At 52.9% G+C, this 16,549-nt stretch overlaps 2 protein-coding genes across 2 annotated transcripts; both read left to right on the forward strand.

The window, feature by feature from the left end:
• Positions 1–665: 665 nt before the first annotated feature.
• On the forward strand, positions 666–7,888 carry CD79B (CD79b molecule). Its single transcript, XM_014884794.2, has 6 exons — positions 666–846; positions 2,697–2,738; positions 3,643–3,951; positions 4,463–4,581; positions 4,855–4,896; positions 5,775–7,888. The coding sequence occupies exons 1-6, from the start codon at positions 780–782 to the stop codon at positions 5,871–5,873; spliced, it is 678 nt and encodes a 225-aa protein (XP_014740280.1). The 5' UTR covers positions 666–779; the 3' UTR covers positions 5,874–7,888.
• Positions 7,889–11,108: 3,220 nt separating this feature from the next.
• Positions 11,109–15,231, forward strand: LOC106858240 (somatotropin-like). Its single transcript, XM_014884788.2, has 5 exons — positions 11,109–11,118; positions 12,004–12,167; positions 12,899–13,015; positions 13,364–13,525; positions 14,980–15,231. The coding sequence occupies exons 1-5, from the start codon at positions 11,109–11,111 to the stop codon at positions 15,178–15,180; spliced, it is 654 nt and encodes a 217-aa protein (XP_014740274.1). The 3' UTR covers positions 15,181–15,231.
• The last annotated feature ends 1,318 nt before the right edge of the window (positions 15,232–16,549 follow it).

Raw genomic sequence — 16,549 nt, forward strand, 5'->3', positions numbered from 1 at the left:
GGTGATCATGGTGGTGCTGCTGAGCTGGGGATCCTAAAGGTCTGTTCAAACCATAGTGATTTTGTGACTCACTCATGCTTCTATGATTTTAGATTTCTTGACTCCCTGGGAGGCAGGGATGGGAGCTGGGGGACTGCATCACACAACAAACAACCCCACAAACATCCCTTATCCTTATCCCATTCCTGCTGCAACTCTTGGCTTCTGGGCCACCATAAATCTCTGCCTGTCCCCTTCAGGGCCAAACACCTGGGGGGATCTGTGGAGCTGGGGGGAAACCCTAGGGGTCACTCCCATCCTGGCCCCCACGGATGTGGCCAGGCAGCACCAAATCCCATTCCCTGGGCACCTCTCATGCTAAGGAGGTTTGGTACCTTCTGCTTTGCAGATGGGCTCATCCCCAGCTCTGCTGCAGGTCTACACCAGTCCTGGCCACCTCCAGGGAATATTGGCACCACAGGGAGCCAATAAGGGACACGAGGATGGACAATGCCCAGGACAGAAGGATGGACAATGCCCGGGGACAGGAGGATGGACAATGCCTGGGGACCCGAGGCTGGATGGTGTCAGCCCACAGGCACAGCCACCCCAGCGTCTGCGCTGCATTCAAAACCAGCCCCGAGGGAAAGTCCCCAGCAGGGAGGATTTACATGAGCAGGAAAGGGGCCACGCACAGAGCAGCAGCTTTGCCATTTTTAGGTACTGGGGCCAGGGTTGTGGGAGCAGCCTGTTTCTGCAGAAGCACAGGTTGGATGTTTCCCTGTCCTGAGCACTGAAATATGGCTGATCTGGGCACGAGGCTCTGGCTGCTCCAGGTGACCCTCTGGCTGCTGGCTCTGCTCACAGGTAGGCACCAAATGGGGTTTGCACTTCAGACCATGGAGCCAGGACAATGACCTGGATTGAGTCCCCTGCTCATGAGCTTCTCCCATCTCTGCCTCTCAGGGCAATAATTTTAAGCTTTGTGCTGGTCTCTCTCAGTCCTGCTCTGTGGTGGGAGCCTCCCAGGGAGCCCAGGAGAGCACACAGAGCTCAGAGCCCCGTCCTTGCATTGGGTTTGGGTTTTGCTTCCTTTCGGGGTGTGCAGACAGGACACATTCTGGGGCAGGCAGGTGGCTTTGGCCAAGTGGGTGCAGAGCCAGCCTGGCTGGGGCTGCAGGTGACAGGAAAGAAGGATTGTTGAGGTTTTTTAACCTTTTATTACTCTCAGAGGCCTGGGGATAGGACTGGCACATGGCCGAGGCCATGGACAAGCCACATCTCTGCTCTGTGGGGTTCAGTGCCCAGGAGCAGAGGAGAAATGGGAGGAAAAAGGCTTTTGGGGTGATCTGTGGGATCTGTGTGAACATCCCTTCACTGCTCCCCTTGGAGAAGCAGAAGCAAAACCCAGGACATGGCTCCTGTCCCCTTCCTGCTCCTCTTGCCTGGTGCAGGGGCAGCTACAAAAGCCTGCAGCAGATCCCACCCTCAGAGGGAAACGTGCCCACAGGATGAAGGGCATTTAAAGGGTTCCTGTGGTGGCCACATAAGTCCAGCATGGATTCAAGGCTGGAGGGTTTGAACTTGGATCTCATGATGATTTTAGGGGAGGACAGGGGAAGTTCAGCCCACCTGTGGCTGCAGTGGAACTCCTGACTTGGAGGGGTGTGAGGGCTTTCAGGTGAGGGACCAGCCTGGTGTTCCTTTAGAAACACCAACAGAGCCTGGAGAGCAAAGCCTTGGCCAGTGGCACTGCGGGTGATGAGGATACACAGGCAGTGCACAGCCAGGACAAAGGGCATCTCCCATCCTGGAGAAAATGGAATAGGGCTGGAAGGGAGGATTTGCCTGCAGACGTGTCAGTGCTGAATGTAAACAGGGCAGCAGGGACCTGGAAGGGGCTCCTGGGCAATGAGAGGAGCCCCTGTCCAAGCCAGGAGGTCTCTGCAGGCTGCGTCCCTGCAGGAGGGTGGCACGAAGCTCAGGCTGGGGAATTGAACCTTTCTTCTTTTTCTGTTCCTTCTTCTCTTTCTGGGGATGGGGAGGTTTGCAGCTGCCCTCCAGGGAGGTGCTGCAGCCCCACAGCTGTGCCAGCTCCTCCACAGGGTTTGGTGAATCTCCATCGAGAGGAGGGAGCTGGGCACTCAAGCGGGGCAGTAAACAGGGCTGGTGCTTCCTGCCCAGCTGCAGCAAGAGGAACCAGGCTCAGCAGCACCAGAGCTGTGGGCAGGACACCCGTAGGTGCTGGGGGGGTCCCCACCTCCCCCTGCTTCCTGTGCTGCAGGTCCCACAGCACCAACCCACAGCCCTTGTCCCGGGGGGCTGTGTGGCCGCAGGATCTGGGAACGCCCCTGGCCATCACAGGGCTCTGAGCCCAGGAAATCCCAGCAGGGAAGGGTTTCTGGTTGGTTCAGAGAGTGGAAATGCAGAGCTGGGAGTATCTGGAGCCTTCCTGAGATGCACCAGCCTCGGGGACATTATAGAGAGCAGGTTTCACTAGGGTATCAACCAGAAAACAACCTGGAAAACTGTCAGGAGACAAGATGGAAATCGAAGGGTTTGTACCCAAATCTGCACTGCCCCAGGTCCTCTGAGCAGGGCTCTGTTGTTGCTCCTCCGAGCTCCATCCCATGTGGACTGGGCAGGAAGGCCCAGGGCACGTCCATTCCACTGGGGACATCCTGGCCACGATCTCAGGCCCTTCTCCTGTCTTGCAGGTGGGATGTCAGCAGACAAGAACAGCACCAGGAACAGCACAGGTACCCTCAGACCTGCTGGGCTTTTCCCCTGTATTTGTCCCCCAGGGTCCCTCCTGTCTCCACACCCCCTACAGGCCTTTCCCCCCACAAAGGCCATTCCCAGGCTGTGACATCCCCCATGGCTCATCCCGAATCCTGCACCTTCCTCTCCTTCTGCAAAGCCAGATCTGCTTTGTCTTTCCTGAGCACCCACAGGTTTTCCCTCTGCATTTGCTGCATGACCACGTCTGGGACCAGCGCTGGGTTTGTGCCACAGCACTTGTGCCATTGTCCTTGTGCCATTGTCCTTGTGCCATTGTCCTTGTGCCATTCACACCCATGGGGCTCTAAGGGTCACCTCTGCAACCCAAACAGGCTCTCAAAGTCACTACTCTGGGACTAAAACATGGCCAAAAAAATACAAAATAAAGCAAAAGGCAAAAAACAAAAGTGGAAGCAAAAGAGAAACCAGCTGAGATTCCACAGGCTGTAATTTTGGAGCTGGGATTATCTAAATGTGCACAGAGAGGGGTGAGAGCAGGACAGAAGTATTGGAGCGAAGGTATTCCCACAGAAAATTGAAGTTTCCATTAAAAGCAGACTTCCACCAAAAGTCTCAGATCTCATAGAATCACAGAATATCCTGATTGGAAGGGATCCACAGGGATCATCCAGTTCCACTCCTGGCTATGCCCAGGACACCCCAACAATCCCACCCTGTCCATCCCTGGCAGTGCTGTCCAAACACTCCTGGAGCTCTGGCAGCCTCGGGGCTGGGACCATTCCCTGGGGAGCCTGGGATGAGGATAATGCACCAAAACCAAGCTGGATGCTCAAAAGCAGCATGAAAATGGAAGCTCTTTGTTTGGGAGGTGCTGGGGGGCTCTCATGGGAGTGGCTGCAGTGACAGACTTGTCCCCTGCAGCTGGCAGGTGTCCCCCAATGCACCAGAACCTGCGGTACGTGGTCATCAAGAAGAACATGCCCATCAGCTTCATCTGCTACACCCAGGAGCCCCAGACCTTGCAGTGGTACAAGACAGAAGAGAAGAAGAATGTCCTCTCTGGGCTGGATCAGAACATGCCCAGCTACAGCATCGAGAGGACGAACATCTCCATCAACCTCACCCTCTTCAGGGCCACCTTCGAGGACAGGGGGATCTACGTGTGTGACAGGAAGGGCCTGCTGCAGAAGGAGGAGCTGCACTCGTGTGGGACAGAGCTCAGGGTCATGGGTGAGTGGCAGCTCCCCGCCCTCCTGCACCCCAGGAGATGCTTTTTCTCCTCCTCTCCCATTTCCCCCTCCATATGAGCCCAACATGTTTCTCCCACACCTCCTCCTCTCCCTGTGCTGGTGGGGCCCTCTCTGACCCAGCTGTGGGTGCTCTATGGCACCACAGAGGTTCTGTTCCTCACTGCCAGTCCCAAGGAGCAGGACAACTTCCCCAGCTCTGCCCTGGCACATCCATTCAGCAAAAACCAGGGACATGTTCCTCTGATAAATCAGATTTGTCCTGCTCCTGGTGATTGCCAAGTGCTGCTCAAGGTGTCCCATCCCAGAGCTGGTCCCTGATGCCAATCCTGGGGGCAGCTGCAGTGCTCTGGTCTCTGCCAATGCAGAGGACAGGTCACCCTGGTCCCCACATCTCCCCTTGGTCACACACTCTGGCCGTGGCAAGCTCATCCCTGTCCCTGCAGCCTGGCACAGAGGTGAGACCTGGGCTGTACCTGTGCTGTTGCTCCCAGGTACCAGCAGCATCAAGCAGGTCCAGAACAGACACACACTGAAAGATGCCATCATCATCATCCAGTCCATCCTGCTCGTCATCTTCATCAGCATCCCCATCCTCTTCTTTCTAGATAAGGCAAGTGACAGTGCCTCCAGCAGAGGGGATGCTCCCAGCTGGGCTCACAGCAGTGTCCTGCAGTGCATCCCAGGCAGGCCAGTCCTGGGCATGGCGTGGGTTTGAGGTTGTGGGTGAGAACATGGATATCTGAAGTGGGAACACAACCATCTCAAATGCTGTGTGGGGACTCCATGGATGTGCCTGTGGAAGTGGTGGGACCTGGCTTGGGGGACCAAGGCTGGAGACAGGGGATCCTGGTGGGTGCTGACACCAACCTGTGACTCTCCATAGGGTGAAGAGAAGAAAAGCCCAGAGGAGGACCACACCTATGAGGTAATTAATGATAGCAGGACCTCCCTAACTTCACCTGAGTCTTGACACAGGGGGTTGTGCCCTGCTGGGTGTCTGCTGGGGCCATCTTGCAGCCCCTTCCTTGGGAGGAGGTTCAGGGCACCTTCCTCCTGAATTACGCATCAGATGTGCTGAGCAAGAAGCACCCAGCGCACATCCAACACCCAACACCCAAAACCCAACATGCAACATCCAACACCCAACATCAAAATCCAGCACCCACCATCCAACACCCAACACCCAACATCCAACACCCAACATGCAACATCCAACACCCAACATCAAAATCCAGCACCCACCATCCAACACCCAACACCCAACATCCAACACCCAACATCAAAATCCAGCACCCACCATCCAACACCCAACACCCAACATCCAACACCCAACATCAAAATCCAGCACCCACCATCCAACACCCAACACCCAACATCCAACACCCAACATGCAACATCCAACACCCAACATCAAAATCCAGCACCCACCATCCAACACCCAACACCCAACATCCAACACCCAACATGCAACATCCAACACCCAACATCAAAATCCAGCACCCACCATCCAACACCCAACACCCAACATCCAACACCCAACATTAAAATCCAGCATCCAAGACCCAACATGCAACACCCAACATCCAAATCCAACGCCCAACATCAAAATCTAATACCCAACATCCAACAGCCAACAGCCAACATCCAGCATCCAACACCCAACCATCTCCATCCTCTCTTCCTGTCAGAAGCTGCTCCAGTCTCAGGGGGAGTGGCCTGGGAGGGTCCCCAGCAGGGTGTCCTAAGGGATGTGCTGTGGCTGAAACCTGGTCCCATGTCCCACCCTCCTTGTCGTTGCTGCAGGGGCTGGAGGTGGAGCAGATGGCCACCTACGAGGACATCACTCCTTTCCGGGACGTGAAGGCCAAGTGGACAGTGGGGGAGCACCCAGGTGAAGAGTGAGGGGTGCTGCACCCTCCACCAGGCCCTGTCAGCACCCTGCCAGGCCCTGTGGGGATGGATCCCCTGGAGCACGGCTCTGCCTGGATCCTGCGCTGCCATCCCAGGCTGCATTCCCGGGTTGCAAACACCTGCACAGCCCAGCTCAGGGCTGGGAGCCTGCTGCCTGGGGTGCTCACGTGTCTGGGCTGTGTTCCCGAGGCTGTCCTGCCCTGGGTGTCACTGTCCCTACCCCACTGACCAACCCCTAAAACCTCTGTAGAAATTAGGAGCCACCTGTGATCCCCCCAGTAGCCAACTGGTCCTACAGCCTGGGCAGCCCCAAGCCCAGCACTGAGCTCCAGCCTGGTCAGTGCCATGGAAGGACTGGGAATGAGGGGTCTGCTCCAACCCCACCACCCCAGGAAGGACAGGACCAGGCTCTGCAAGGACACTGCCAACAGCACTGAGAAGCAGATTTGGGGCCACTCTTCAGCTGTCAAAGCCATGGCTCTGTCCACAGGCCCAGCTGGCAGAGGTCTGAGGTGGAGGATCCCCCAAAAGCACCTCTTTTTCTCCAAAGACAATGGAAAATCTGGGGAGAAAGGTCTCACCCAAAAGCTTGCTGCTCCCCAAGCAAGAACTGGCCCCTGTCAGAAGGTCATCCCCATGGTGAGGGACATGTGTGACCTCAGAACATCTGGGAAAGTTGTAGATTGTGGGACACAAACCTCCAACTGCTTTTGAAGTCCTAATAAAGGTGGTGGGTAAATCTTCATCCTGGTCCACCCTGCCGTGCCCATTCCAGGGGTGTCCTATAACACTGGTGCTGATTTCCTGGGAATAACGAGCAGCTTTTTGGGTCCAGCTTAGCTGGAAACCAAACTTCACCTCTTCAAACTTCATCCCGAGGGCAGACAGGTATGGAAAACTAAGAGCAGATGTGAGACTCCCTGTGGGGACCTCCACAGTCCCAAAACATCAGATTGGGATGGGACAAAGAGAATCACCAGGATCCAAAGCAGGAGAACAGGGCCCAGGACCAGCATCTCCACTGGATGCTCAGCTAGATCTGGTCTGGAAGGAGAAGCTAAAAAACATCTGGAGATCTGGTTTGTAATTAAATTATCTTGGCATGGCAACAGCAGCTGAGGGTGGTAGGCTTGGGGCCAGCAGGGCACCCAAACCAGGGCTGGGGGGCACAGTGGGGGTGGGGGCTTGGCTGGACGAGGGTGACAAGGACATTGTGGCTTAAACTGTCCCCTCTCAGAGAGCCCAAGGCCTCTGTGTCCTGATGGCACATTACATTTTGGGCTCCAAGCAGCTCCTGGAACTGCTCTGCACCCCAAAAACAGCCAGAGAAAGGTAAATTTCTAAGGAAAAAAAGGCTTTTCAGGAGTAACAGGATGGTTCTTTCCCAGTAAAGCACCTCCATGGAAGACTGGAATTCAGTTTAAACAGAACAAAATTAGCATTTTAAAATTGATTTTTACTAGTTAAATAAAACTACCACAAATTAGATCTGACACATATATAGTAGTTTTTAAAGCATATTTTAATTATAAAATTGGTTAATTGAAAAAAGGAGCATTCACGGGGAGAGAAAAGAACTGTTTGTTCCTGGTTTCCATGTTTGCCAAGATTTTAGGACTGGCAGAGCTCATCCATCCATTCCTTGTTTTCAGTTCCCAAATGGAAGATGGAAGTTTTTTCTGGCCTTCCCAGCTCCACATTCCTCAGATCTGTGTAAAGAACCACTCAAGTGACTGAACAGAATAATAGAAAAAAAAAATAAAGAAAATTTGCACCTGGTGAGGAAGCACTGATGTCAAAAGCAGTTCTACTCTGCTGCTCCCTCAGCTCAGGGCTTTGGCCTCCTATAAATGCTAGAATAAAATAAATATTTCTGTAGTGTTGTGAGTTTATTTGAAATGCTTGGAGTAGTTTCTAAGGATCCTGGAGATGGGGGTTGGTTTCATTCTATGTTGAGAGTGGTCTGCGTTTAGAACATATTTAATGTAAATAAATATATCAGTCTATACCCAGGCTCTGTGTTTTGTCCTGATTTCTGTCATTGAATCATGGAATCACTTAGATTGGAAAAACTCTCTAAGATCGTTGTGTCCCCCAGTGCTGCCAAGGCCACCACTAGCCCCTGTCCCCAAGTGCCACATCCACACAATTTTTAAATCCTTTCAGAGATGGGGATTCCACCACTGCCCTGGGCAGCTGTGCCAGGGCTGGACACTCCTTTCAGGGAAGGATTTTTCCTTAATATCCCACCTAAACATCTCCTGGCACAGCTTGAGGCTGTTTCCTTTTGTCCTTGGGAAAAGAGATCGACCCCCACCTACCTGGCTACAGCCTCCTTCCAGGTAACTGTAGGGAGGGAAAATCCCTGTTTTCTATCGGGATGCTCAGGTAGACAGGTGGGGCTGCAGTCCTGGGGAACTGAACCTGGGGGTTCAGCCTCATTTTTCCACAGGAGTTCAATGAAACCCAGCAGTTTCAGGTCTGGTAAATAATCCCCATAAATCTGAAATGGAATTTCCCCTCGGAGCAGTGAGTTAGGAGAGATAATCCCCCACGCCCTAAACCCTCTGCAGAGCTGGGCTGTGGCTCAGCAGCAACTCCTCGATCAGGATTCCCCCAGGCTGGGGATCACCAGGACCCCGAGAGCACACGGTGCCTCCAGGAAAAGCTTTCACTTGTTTAAAAGCTCAGGGGAAAGTGGGTGGACACGGGGCCATCCTGAAGAGAATGGAGGGTTTTTTCTCTTCCAGGTGTCAGGAAAATTAATCCACAAACACAGAGGGTTATGTCCAAAAAGGAGACCGAGAAGTCCTTTTTCTTTATTCGAATAAAGGGAGAGGCCGTGGGACATGCCCCTGGAATCTCTCAAATTTTTGGAGGACGCAGCCTCCTTTTTATCCTATTTTCCAGGCTGCATTTCCCTCTCTTTTTCCCCTTGGGCTGAAGTACTTGAGAGGTACAGACTTCCTGGAACGCCTGATACCTGAAATTCCCCTCTAATGTATAACCCTCCCTTTTAATTCTTTTTAATTCTTATTGAATTAATGGTTTTTCCTCATTGCTTCTTTCATCTTTCAATATGCAATTTCATTTATCAGCCAACCTACAGTTTGTTTGTAAAGGCAAATATCTTTTTCCATTTATCAATCAGTGGAATCCATCCCATTGTTTCTTTCATTTCTCAGTGCTGGCTTTATGTACCAGCAGACCCCACAGCTTGTTTGTAAAGACAAATCCCTCATTCCTCTCACAGGGAATGTAAAGTCACGGAGTGTGACGCTGCTTTAGATGGGATGCTGTGTGTTGGAAATGCAGGAATTGCAGAGGCAGAAAATGGCCCGGCTGAGGTTTCGGAGCCGCTTATGCAACCGCGGCTGTGCCCGGGGCTCTGCCCGCTCGTCATGCGCCACTTCTGCCTCATTTACTGCCCAGACACGGCGGGGACAAACCCAGCCCCGGGGAGCCCCCGATGGCCCCGGCCCCTCCGTGCTGGCTGATCGTGTGCATTTAGCAGCGCTGTCAGACCGGAGCTGTGCGCTGACACAGCAGCGTCATTCGGCGCTGGGCTGGGCAGCTCGGGCTCATCCCTGACCAGCGCTGACGGATTTAAACACGACCTGGGGCAGAAAACACAAAAACACGCCCAGATGTTGCCGCTATGGGGTGACGGGACACCTGATAGCGGCAGGACCCGCTGTTCCCTTTGCTGCCGGGACTGACATTTCCCTGTGACACCACCGCGTCTCCAGCAGCAACACCCGGGGGCTTCTCAGAACAGCTCTGCTCTCCCTCATATTTATCAAGCAGCTCTCCTCTCCCTATTCCAGCAACTCCATCGGCTCCGGGAGTGATGCTGCGGCTTGGAAACTGGAGCAAACCCGGGGCCTGGGGGAGCCAAATCACCTCCTGACACAGGACAGTCCCTGAACACCAGACAACGGCCAAACCAGTCTGGTTTGGGGCGATGGGGGCTTTATGTGGAGTAAAAGTCCTTTAAATACCCCCTGGAGCTGCCCATTCCAGGTTGTGTCTTGTTTTTCTCAAATGCAGGAATGGGTGGGTTGTGTCCTCTCTTCTTCAAGGCCAGGCTGGACAGGGCTTGGAGCACCCTGGGCCAGTGGGAGATGTCCCTGCTAATGGCAGGGGGTGGCACTGGATGGGCTTTAAGGTCCCTTCCAACCCAAACTACTGCATGATTCTCTGATTCCCTTCCCCATGTCTCCTATCTCCTTTCCACACCATTCCTCTCCTTAATCCCACGATATTTCACATTTTCATCTCAGGCAGGAGCAGGAAGATGCTCATGACCAACTTTTTCCACAGCTGAGCATCAGAGAAAGCTCACAGAGCTCTGGATTTGCACGGCGCAGGTTGGAATCCAAACCAGCAGCAGGGCAGGACAGCTCCTTGTCACACCTGTGACAAACCAGCTTAGCAAAAGTGTTTGCTGAACTTTTGACATTTTGGGAGAAATTGGAAACAATTCCTTGGCAGAAATAGGATTCATCCAGCTACCTCTATCCTCACAAACAATAGAGAGGAAAACATGACAGAATTATGGAATCCTTTAGGTTGAAAAAGGTTTCTAAGATCATCAGTCCAACCATTCCCCCAACACTGCCAAGGCCACCACGGACCCATGTCCCTAAGTGCCACATCCACACAGCTTTAAATCCCTCCAGGGATGGGGACTCCACCACTGCCCTGAGCAGCTGTGCCAGGGCTGGACACTCCTTCCAGGAAGAACTTTTCCTTAATATCCAACCTAAACTTCTCCTGATGCCACTTGTTTTAAGCCAGAAATGCCCCAAGCTGCCTGACCAGCCCTGTGAACTGTGAGCCAAGGCTGCAGAGCCAGGCAGGAACATCAGGAGGACACAACCGATTCCACCATGATCTGATTTGGGATGGGTCTTGCTGTGATGAGGAAACTTTTAATTGCAATAAACAGGAGTATATGGCGAAATCATGGAGCACTGGTCTCATCCTGAGGCAAACAAAGCTCCCCAAGCTGCACATCTGTGAAAATGCCTGTGATGAGGTAGCACAACCATGAACACTTGTGCATTTATGCAAGGGGAAGGTGCAAAGCTGTTGTTGTGATCATGGACACACAGATCCATTTTAAACAGACCCCCTGCTATATAAGGGGGGGTTCCACAGTTTCCTTCACCAGGTGAAAGGAGGAAACATTCCCAACCACACCTGAGCAACTCAGCAGCAGAAATGGCTCCAGGTACCTTTTCTTTCAGTCTTAAAGGATTTCCAGTGCTGGGTGTGTAGGGTGACAGGAGATTATGATGATGGGGTGGTTCTGTAGTGGGCTACACACACTCGTTGCCATCCCTAAATTAAAATATGGCAACTTCTAAATCCATGAAAAAGAAAACCTTTCTCTACAGTGTGACTCTAATCCATGAATTAATCTTTAGATTAAAGTGGGCAAGGAGAGTGTTGTGAGCTTGGAGAACAAGATCAAGACACTGTTATAATAGTTACTATTATCATAAATGTTGGCAGGGATAATAAAACTCATATTCCAAACTTCAGACAGGGATGAGTATGATGTCTAATAATGTCCAAGTCTTACAGGCTTCAGGGCATTTCACTTCCTAAGGGCCTTTGTTTGAGGTGAGCTTGGTGGTCTGTGTGAGCACAGGTGGACACTTGTGCTGGATGTCATGGGTTGAAAATATTTAGGCTTGACCAAGATCACCAAATCCTAAAGGTGTGACCCAGGGAGCCAAAGCAGCTGGTCATAGCACAGGTGATGCCACCAGCTCTTGTCCCAGTGAGGGCAAGGACAAGGCCTAGAGGAAAACATGAGTGTGTCAGGGAAAACCATAGCGACACCCCTTAGTATTCATGGAGCAACCACAATTCCAGCCAGGAAGATGCTGCTGGTCACACTGGGAGCAGCCCCAGCCCCGAGGGCAGGTCCAGTGAAAGGGTCTCCCTCGATTTTGGGGAGGGCTGAGCCCACCCAGTGTCCAACAGGGTACCATGGAAGGTGAGTGTGGATCCAGCGTGGGCAGAACAGGCTGGGAATGAATTCCCAGGTGCCTCCTCCTCCTCAGCACAGTCCCCAAGGACTCCCAATACCTTCCTCTCCACTTTGCAGGGTCCTGGCTCTCTCCTCTGGCCATTGCTGTGATCACCCTGGGACTGCAGTGGCCACAGCCAGCTGCCACCTTCCCGGCCATGCCCCTGTCCAGCCTGTTTGCCAATGCTGTGCTGAGGGCTCAGCACCTTCACCTCCTGGCTGCCGAGACCTACAAGGAGTTTGTGAGTGCTGTGGCCTGAGGGCACCTCTTCTGTGTTTCCTTGATGGCTCCAGGACTGTAGAACTTCCCAGAGAATTCCCAGCTGTTGGTGTTTTTGCCACCTCTCAGGGAGGAGAAAGAACCTTAACAGGATAGGACAGGTTGTGTCCCACCAGCCTGGACACTGTCAGCTCTCTGTTCCCTCTCTGATGCCTCCTTGGAGCCGTTTCCACCTGTGTCCAGCCTCCCTGCTCAGGGGCAGCTGGGAGATGGTACAGATATTATAGGACTTCCCTGTGTTAGTCACATTGTCCCTGGGGGAGTCTGAGTGTGCAAACCCAGAACGTGTCTGCTGCTGCCCAGGAGCTGGCACGGGCTGTCCCTGGGAATCATCTCCTCCTTGGAAGAACCTGTCCCAGGTGTGTTCTGTTCCTCCTCTTCCTGAAGTTTGCCTGGAGCAGTGTTTGCCCACCCTTGTGACACCCAATTCCCTGTGGTGACACTGCTGTCCACAGGCACAACTGGCCCTTGCTGAAGAGCAGCACCTTGCCCGAGGGAGAAGGAGACCTTCAGGGCAGCTGTTGTGCCAACACACAAATTCCTGTTTCCTAGCTCTCTACCCTGTCCAGAGATACCTCCTGACTCCCATTTATTCCTTGCAAAGAGGAACCGTGCAGGACAGCTTGGGAATTCTCTGTGCTCTTCTCCAGTCCATGGGCAGCAGACCTGAGTCTATATGGGATGTCTCCACAGGAACGCAGCTACATCCCAGAGGACCAAAGGCACACCAACAAAAACTCCCAGGTACCCTACTGCTACTCAGAAACCATCCCTGCTCCCACGGGGAAGGAGGATGCCCAGCAGAAATCGGTGAGTTCTGACCTGGGGCAGGCACACACCTGTTTGTAGAGTCCCTGCTGCAGGATCAGAGGGTTTCCACCTGTGAGACCTTTGATGTTTTCACCCTTCTCTCTCTCTTCTTTGCTATTTAAACCCTTCAGACTCTTCTGCATTACACTATAAATCATATTCCCAGCTGAGGATGAGGCTACTGCTGTCTGCACAGGACATGGGGCTGGGTGGTGCCCTCATCCTGCAGACTGAAGCTGCAGGAGCAGTGTTCCTCTCTAGGTCACTCTAGGCTGTTCCAGAGGGAGCAGAACACTCCACCAAACACCACACCTACTCAACTTTGACCCTTTCTTGCCTCAATTTCAGGACATGGAGCTTCTCCGGTTTTCCCTGGTTCTCATCCAGTCCTGGCTGACCCCAGTGCAGTACCTGAGCAAGGTGTTCACAAACAACTTGGTTTTTGGCACCTCAGACAGGGTGTATGAAAAGCTAAAGGACCTGGAAGAAGGGATCCAAGCTCTGATGAGGGTAAGTCCCAGCATGACTGGAATAACAGAGATCTCCCAGGCACGGGGCACTCTCGGGGATCCACAGACCATGAGCAATCTCCCTGCCTTCCACAGGGAATCTTTTGGACTTTATTTCCCTTTAGATAACAAGATCATGACCCCCCCCAGTGCACAGGTCCCATCACTGAGGAGGGTAAGAACCCAGGACAGGTGTTACCAGCACTTCCACAACCCCTCAGTGAGCAGATTCCACCAGGAATTGCAACATTAAAGATCCAAAATCTTTCCAAACCCAGCACCAAAGAATTTCCAGTAGCTGAAATACATCAGACAAACAGCAGCACAATGTTTGTTACATCTCCAAGGAATGGCGCAAATGGGGCAAATTTTGCAAGGTTTGCAACCTTACAACAAAAACACATTTTTGTGCAGGGAAGGACTTGCTCTAATGTTTCCCTCTTCCATTAATGAGAGCTTAAATGAGAGCTGATCTCTCCAAGGAAGATCTTGTCAGAGAATCCCAGAATGGTTTGAGCTGGAAGTGACATAAAAACCCACCCAGTGCTTTAGGCTGTCATAGCTGCTCTGGGCACCCTGTGCCAGGGCCTCCCCACCATCACAAGGAGGAATTTCTTCCTGAGACTCAACCTGAATGTTCCCTTCTTTAGTTTAAAACCATTCCCCCTTGTCACTCTCCCCCTCTTTTCCCCCCTTTAATTTTGGGTTTGTTGTTTTAAATTAAATTACCCATAATCTGCCAGGATACCCTTCAAGTTATGCTTATTTTATAAGTTTATCTGCCAGCATCACCCTGAAGCTGCAGCTGTGAGAAGTGAGTGTGGGCCATTATTTACATCTTTTAGCGGTTAAATAACTCTGCAAGTCAGGCCCTGTGAGCCCACAGGGCAAACACACTCCTGTGCTGGAGTAAGCAGGCAAAGGAATCAGGACCACTGAAGATTTTCCTCTGCATTCCATGTGCCGCACACAGAAATGACACAAATATTCCTTTTTCACCAATTTATGACACTTTTTACTTCACCAAAACCATTCTGTAGCTGAGCACAGCAAGGGGAGTGGCTGATTGCAGATCTCCAGATGGAGATGTGGGGCTGTCTCAGAGCTTTGGGAAAGCGGGGGAGGAGAGAATTATTTGTGCAGTTCCCCATCTCCTTGGCTGGAGGGGCTGCAGAGAGATCGTGTGATTTTGCCTTTATTTTGAGCCCCCTGCAGGACACTCCTCCCTCCCTGCAGCCCCTTGTGTGTCATTGGCACACTCAGTGTGGCATCACCCCGCGGCACCACCTCCACCTGTGCGTTCTGCCACACACACACCCAAAACCGCATCTGAAATCCCATTTAAGAGCGGGAGGGAATCCTCCTGACGTCTCCCAGAGCTCGGCAGAAGGTTTGTCCTTGGGAGATGCCCCTGCCCGGCCCCGCCTCTCCCGGAATGTCGCCGTTGTCCCGCAGGAGCTGGAAGAGCGGAGCCCGCGGGGCGCGCAGCTGCTCAAACTCAGCTACGAGAAATTCGAGCTCCACCTGCGCGGCGAGGACGCGCTGCTCAAGAACTACGGGCTGCTGTCGTGCTTCAAAAAGGACCTGCACAAGGTGGAGACCTACCTGAAGGTGATGAGGTGCCGGCGCTACGGAGAGGGGAACTGCGCCCTCTGAGCCCGCCCCGCTCCTGGGAGAGGAAACTGGAGAATAAAACCCGCTACTGCCGACACGAGTTTGCCTTTTTGGGGAGGACGGGATGTTCGAGGGGATGCGAGGGGCGAGATGCCGCAAGGGCAGGGGTGATTTGGGGCTAGGTATTTGGGACTGAGAGGTATATCTGGAGTTGAAGGATGAGGATTTGGGGGGCTGGGAAGATGGAATTTAGGTCTGAGAATTTGCTTGAATTTGGAACTGGGGGGGGGATTTGGGGTGGATTTGGGGGTGGGTAGCAGATTTTGGAGCAGGAGGTGAGGATTTGGGGCTGAGAAGTTGGATTTGGGGATAGACTTGGGGCTACAGGGTGGATTGGGGGGCGCAATTGGGGCTGAGGGGGGGTGGATTTGCACCTCTGGGGCAGATTTAGGGGTAGATTTGGAACTGGGTGGTGGATTTGTAGCTGGAGGATAAGGATTTGGTGCTATGAGGGTGGATCTGGACCTAGAAGGGTGGAGTTGGGACTGGGGGGGATTTGGGAGTGGATTTGGGGCTGAACATGGAAGGATGAATTAGGACTTGGATTTAGGGTTAGGGCAGAGTTGGGACTGAGGGGAGTGAATTTGTGGCTTGGGAGGGATTTGGATCTTGGAAAGTGGATTTGGGGTCCGAGCAGGCTGAGGCTGGGAGGCGAATTTGGAAGGAGGTGAGTCCAAGGTGGTCTTGGTTGGTGGTCCTCACGAGGTGGGTGCTGGGCCCAGCCTTGGCACAAGCCAACACTGAGCATAAGATTTTCCTGTCACTGAGTTTGGGAATACCATGGCTTCCCTAGGGAGGCTCAGTTTTGTGTCCAGTTTTGTACTCACCTGAGCAGGTACAGCCACTTCGCAACACAAACCTCATGGCAAAGGGGGAAGAGCTGACAGCAGTGGAAGCCCTGGCCTTGCAGGGTCATGTTTTGTTATTAAAGCAGATGAAATGAGGACACAGGTGTCCCCAGATCCCCTCCGTTGTTGTAGCTCATTCCCAATGCTCAGCTCCAGCACTGTTTGCTCTTGTGGTGTCATTTCCTGAGACCCTGATGTGCTTCCATTTGTCCCACAAAAAGAAGAGTTTGCATTTTCTTGTCTGCTTGGCAGGAGCCAAGTCCAGGGTGGCCTTGGTTTCTCTGGAGCTGCTCCTGCCATGAACCAGCACTGGGCACTGCCCAGGCTCCTCCAGGGAATGGTCCCAGTCCCCAGGCTGCCACAAGAGCATTTGGACAATGCTCCCAGGGATGCCCAGGGTGGGATTTTTGGGGTGTCTTTGCAGGGCTAGAGGTGGGACTGGATGATCCTTGGGGTCTCTCCAACTCAGGATATTCTGCAGTTTTGACTCCTCCTGCAGTTTG

Source organism: Sturnus vulgaris, chromosome 27, assembly GCF_052056855.1.
Source record: "Sturnus vulgaris isolate bStuVul1 chromosome 27, bStuVul1.hap1, whole genome shotgun sequence".
NCBI lineage: Eukaryota > Metazoa > Chordata > Aves > Passeriformes > Sturnidae > Sturnus > Sturnus vulgaris.

Coding starts and splice junctions, on each gene's coding strand:
- CD79B (XM_014884794.2), top strand. CDS start 780: ATGGCTGATCTGGGCACGAGGCTCTGGCTGCTCCAGGTGACCCTCTGG. Junction 847..2,696: donor GCTGCTGGCTCTGCTCACAG/GTAGGCACCAAA, acceptor CCTGTCTTGCAG/GTGGGATGTCAGCAGACAAG. Junction 4,897..5,774: donor AGGAGGACCACACCTATGAG/GTAATTAATGAT, acceptor TCGTTGCTGCAG/GGGCTGGAGGTGGAGCAGAT.
- LOC106858240 (XM_014884788.2), top strand. Junction 12,168..12,898: donor CCGAGACCTACAAGGAGTTT/GTGAGTGCTGTG, acceptor ATGTCTCCACAG/GAACGCAGCTACATCCCAGA. Junction 13,016..13,363: donor AGGATGCCCAGCAGAAATCG/GTGAGTTCTGAC, acceptor CCTCAATTTCAG/GACATGGAGCTTCTCCGGTT.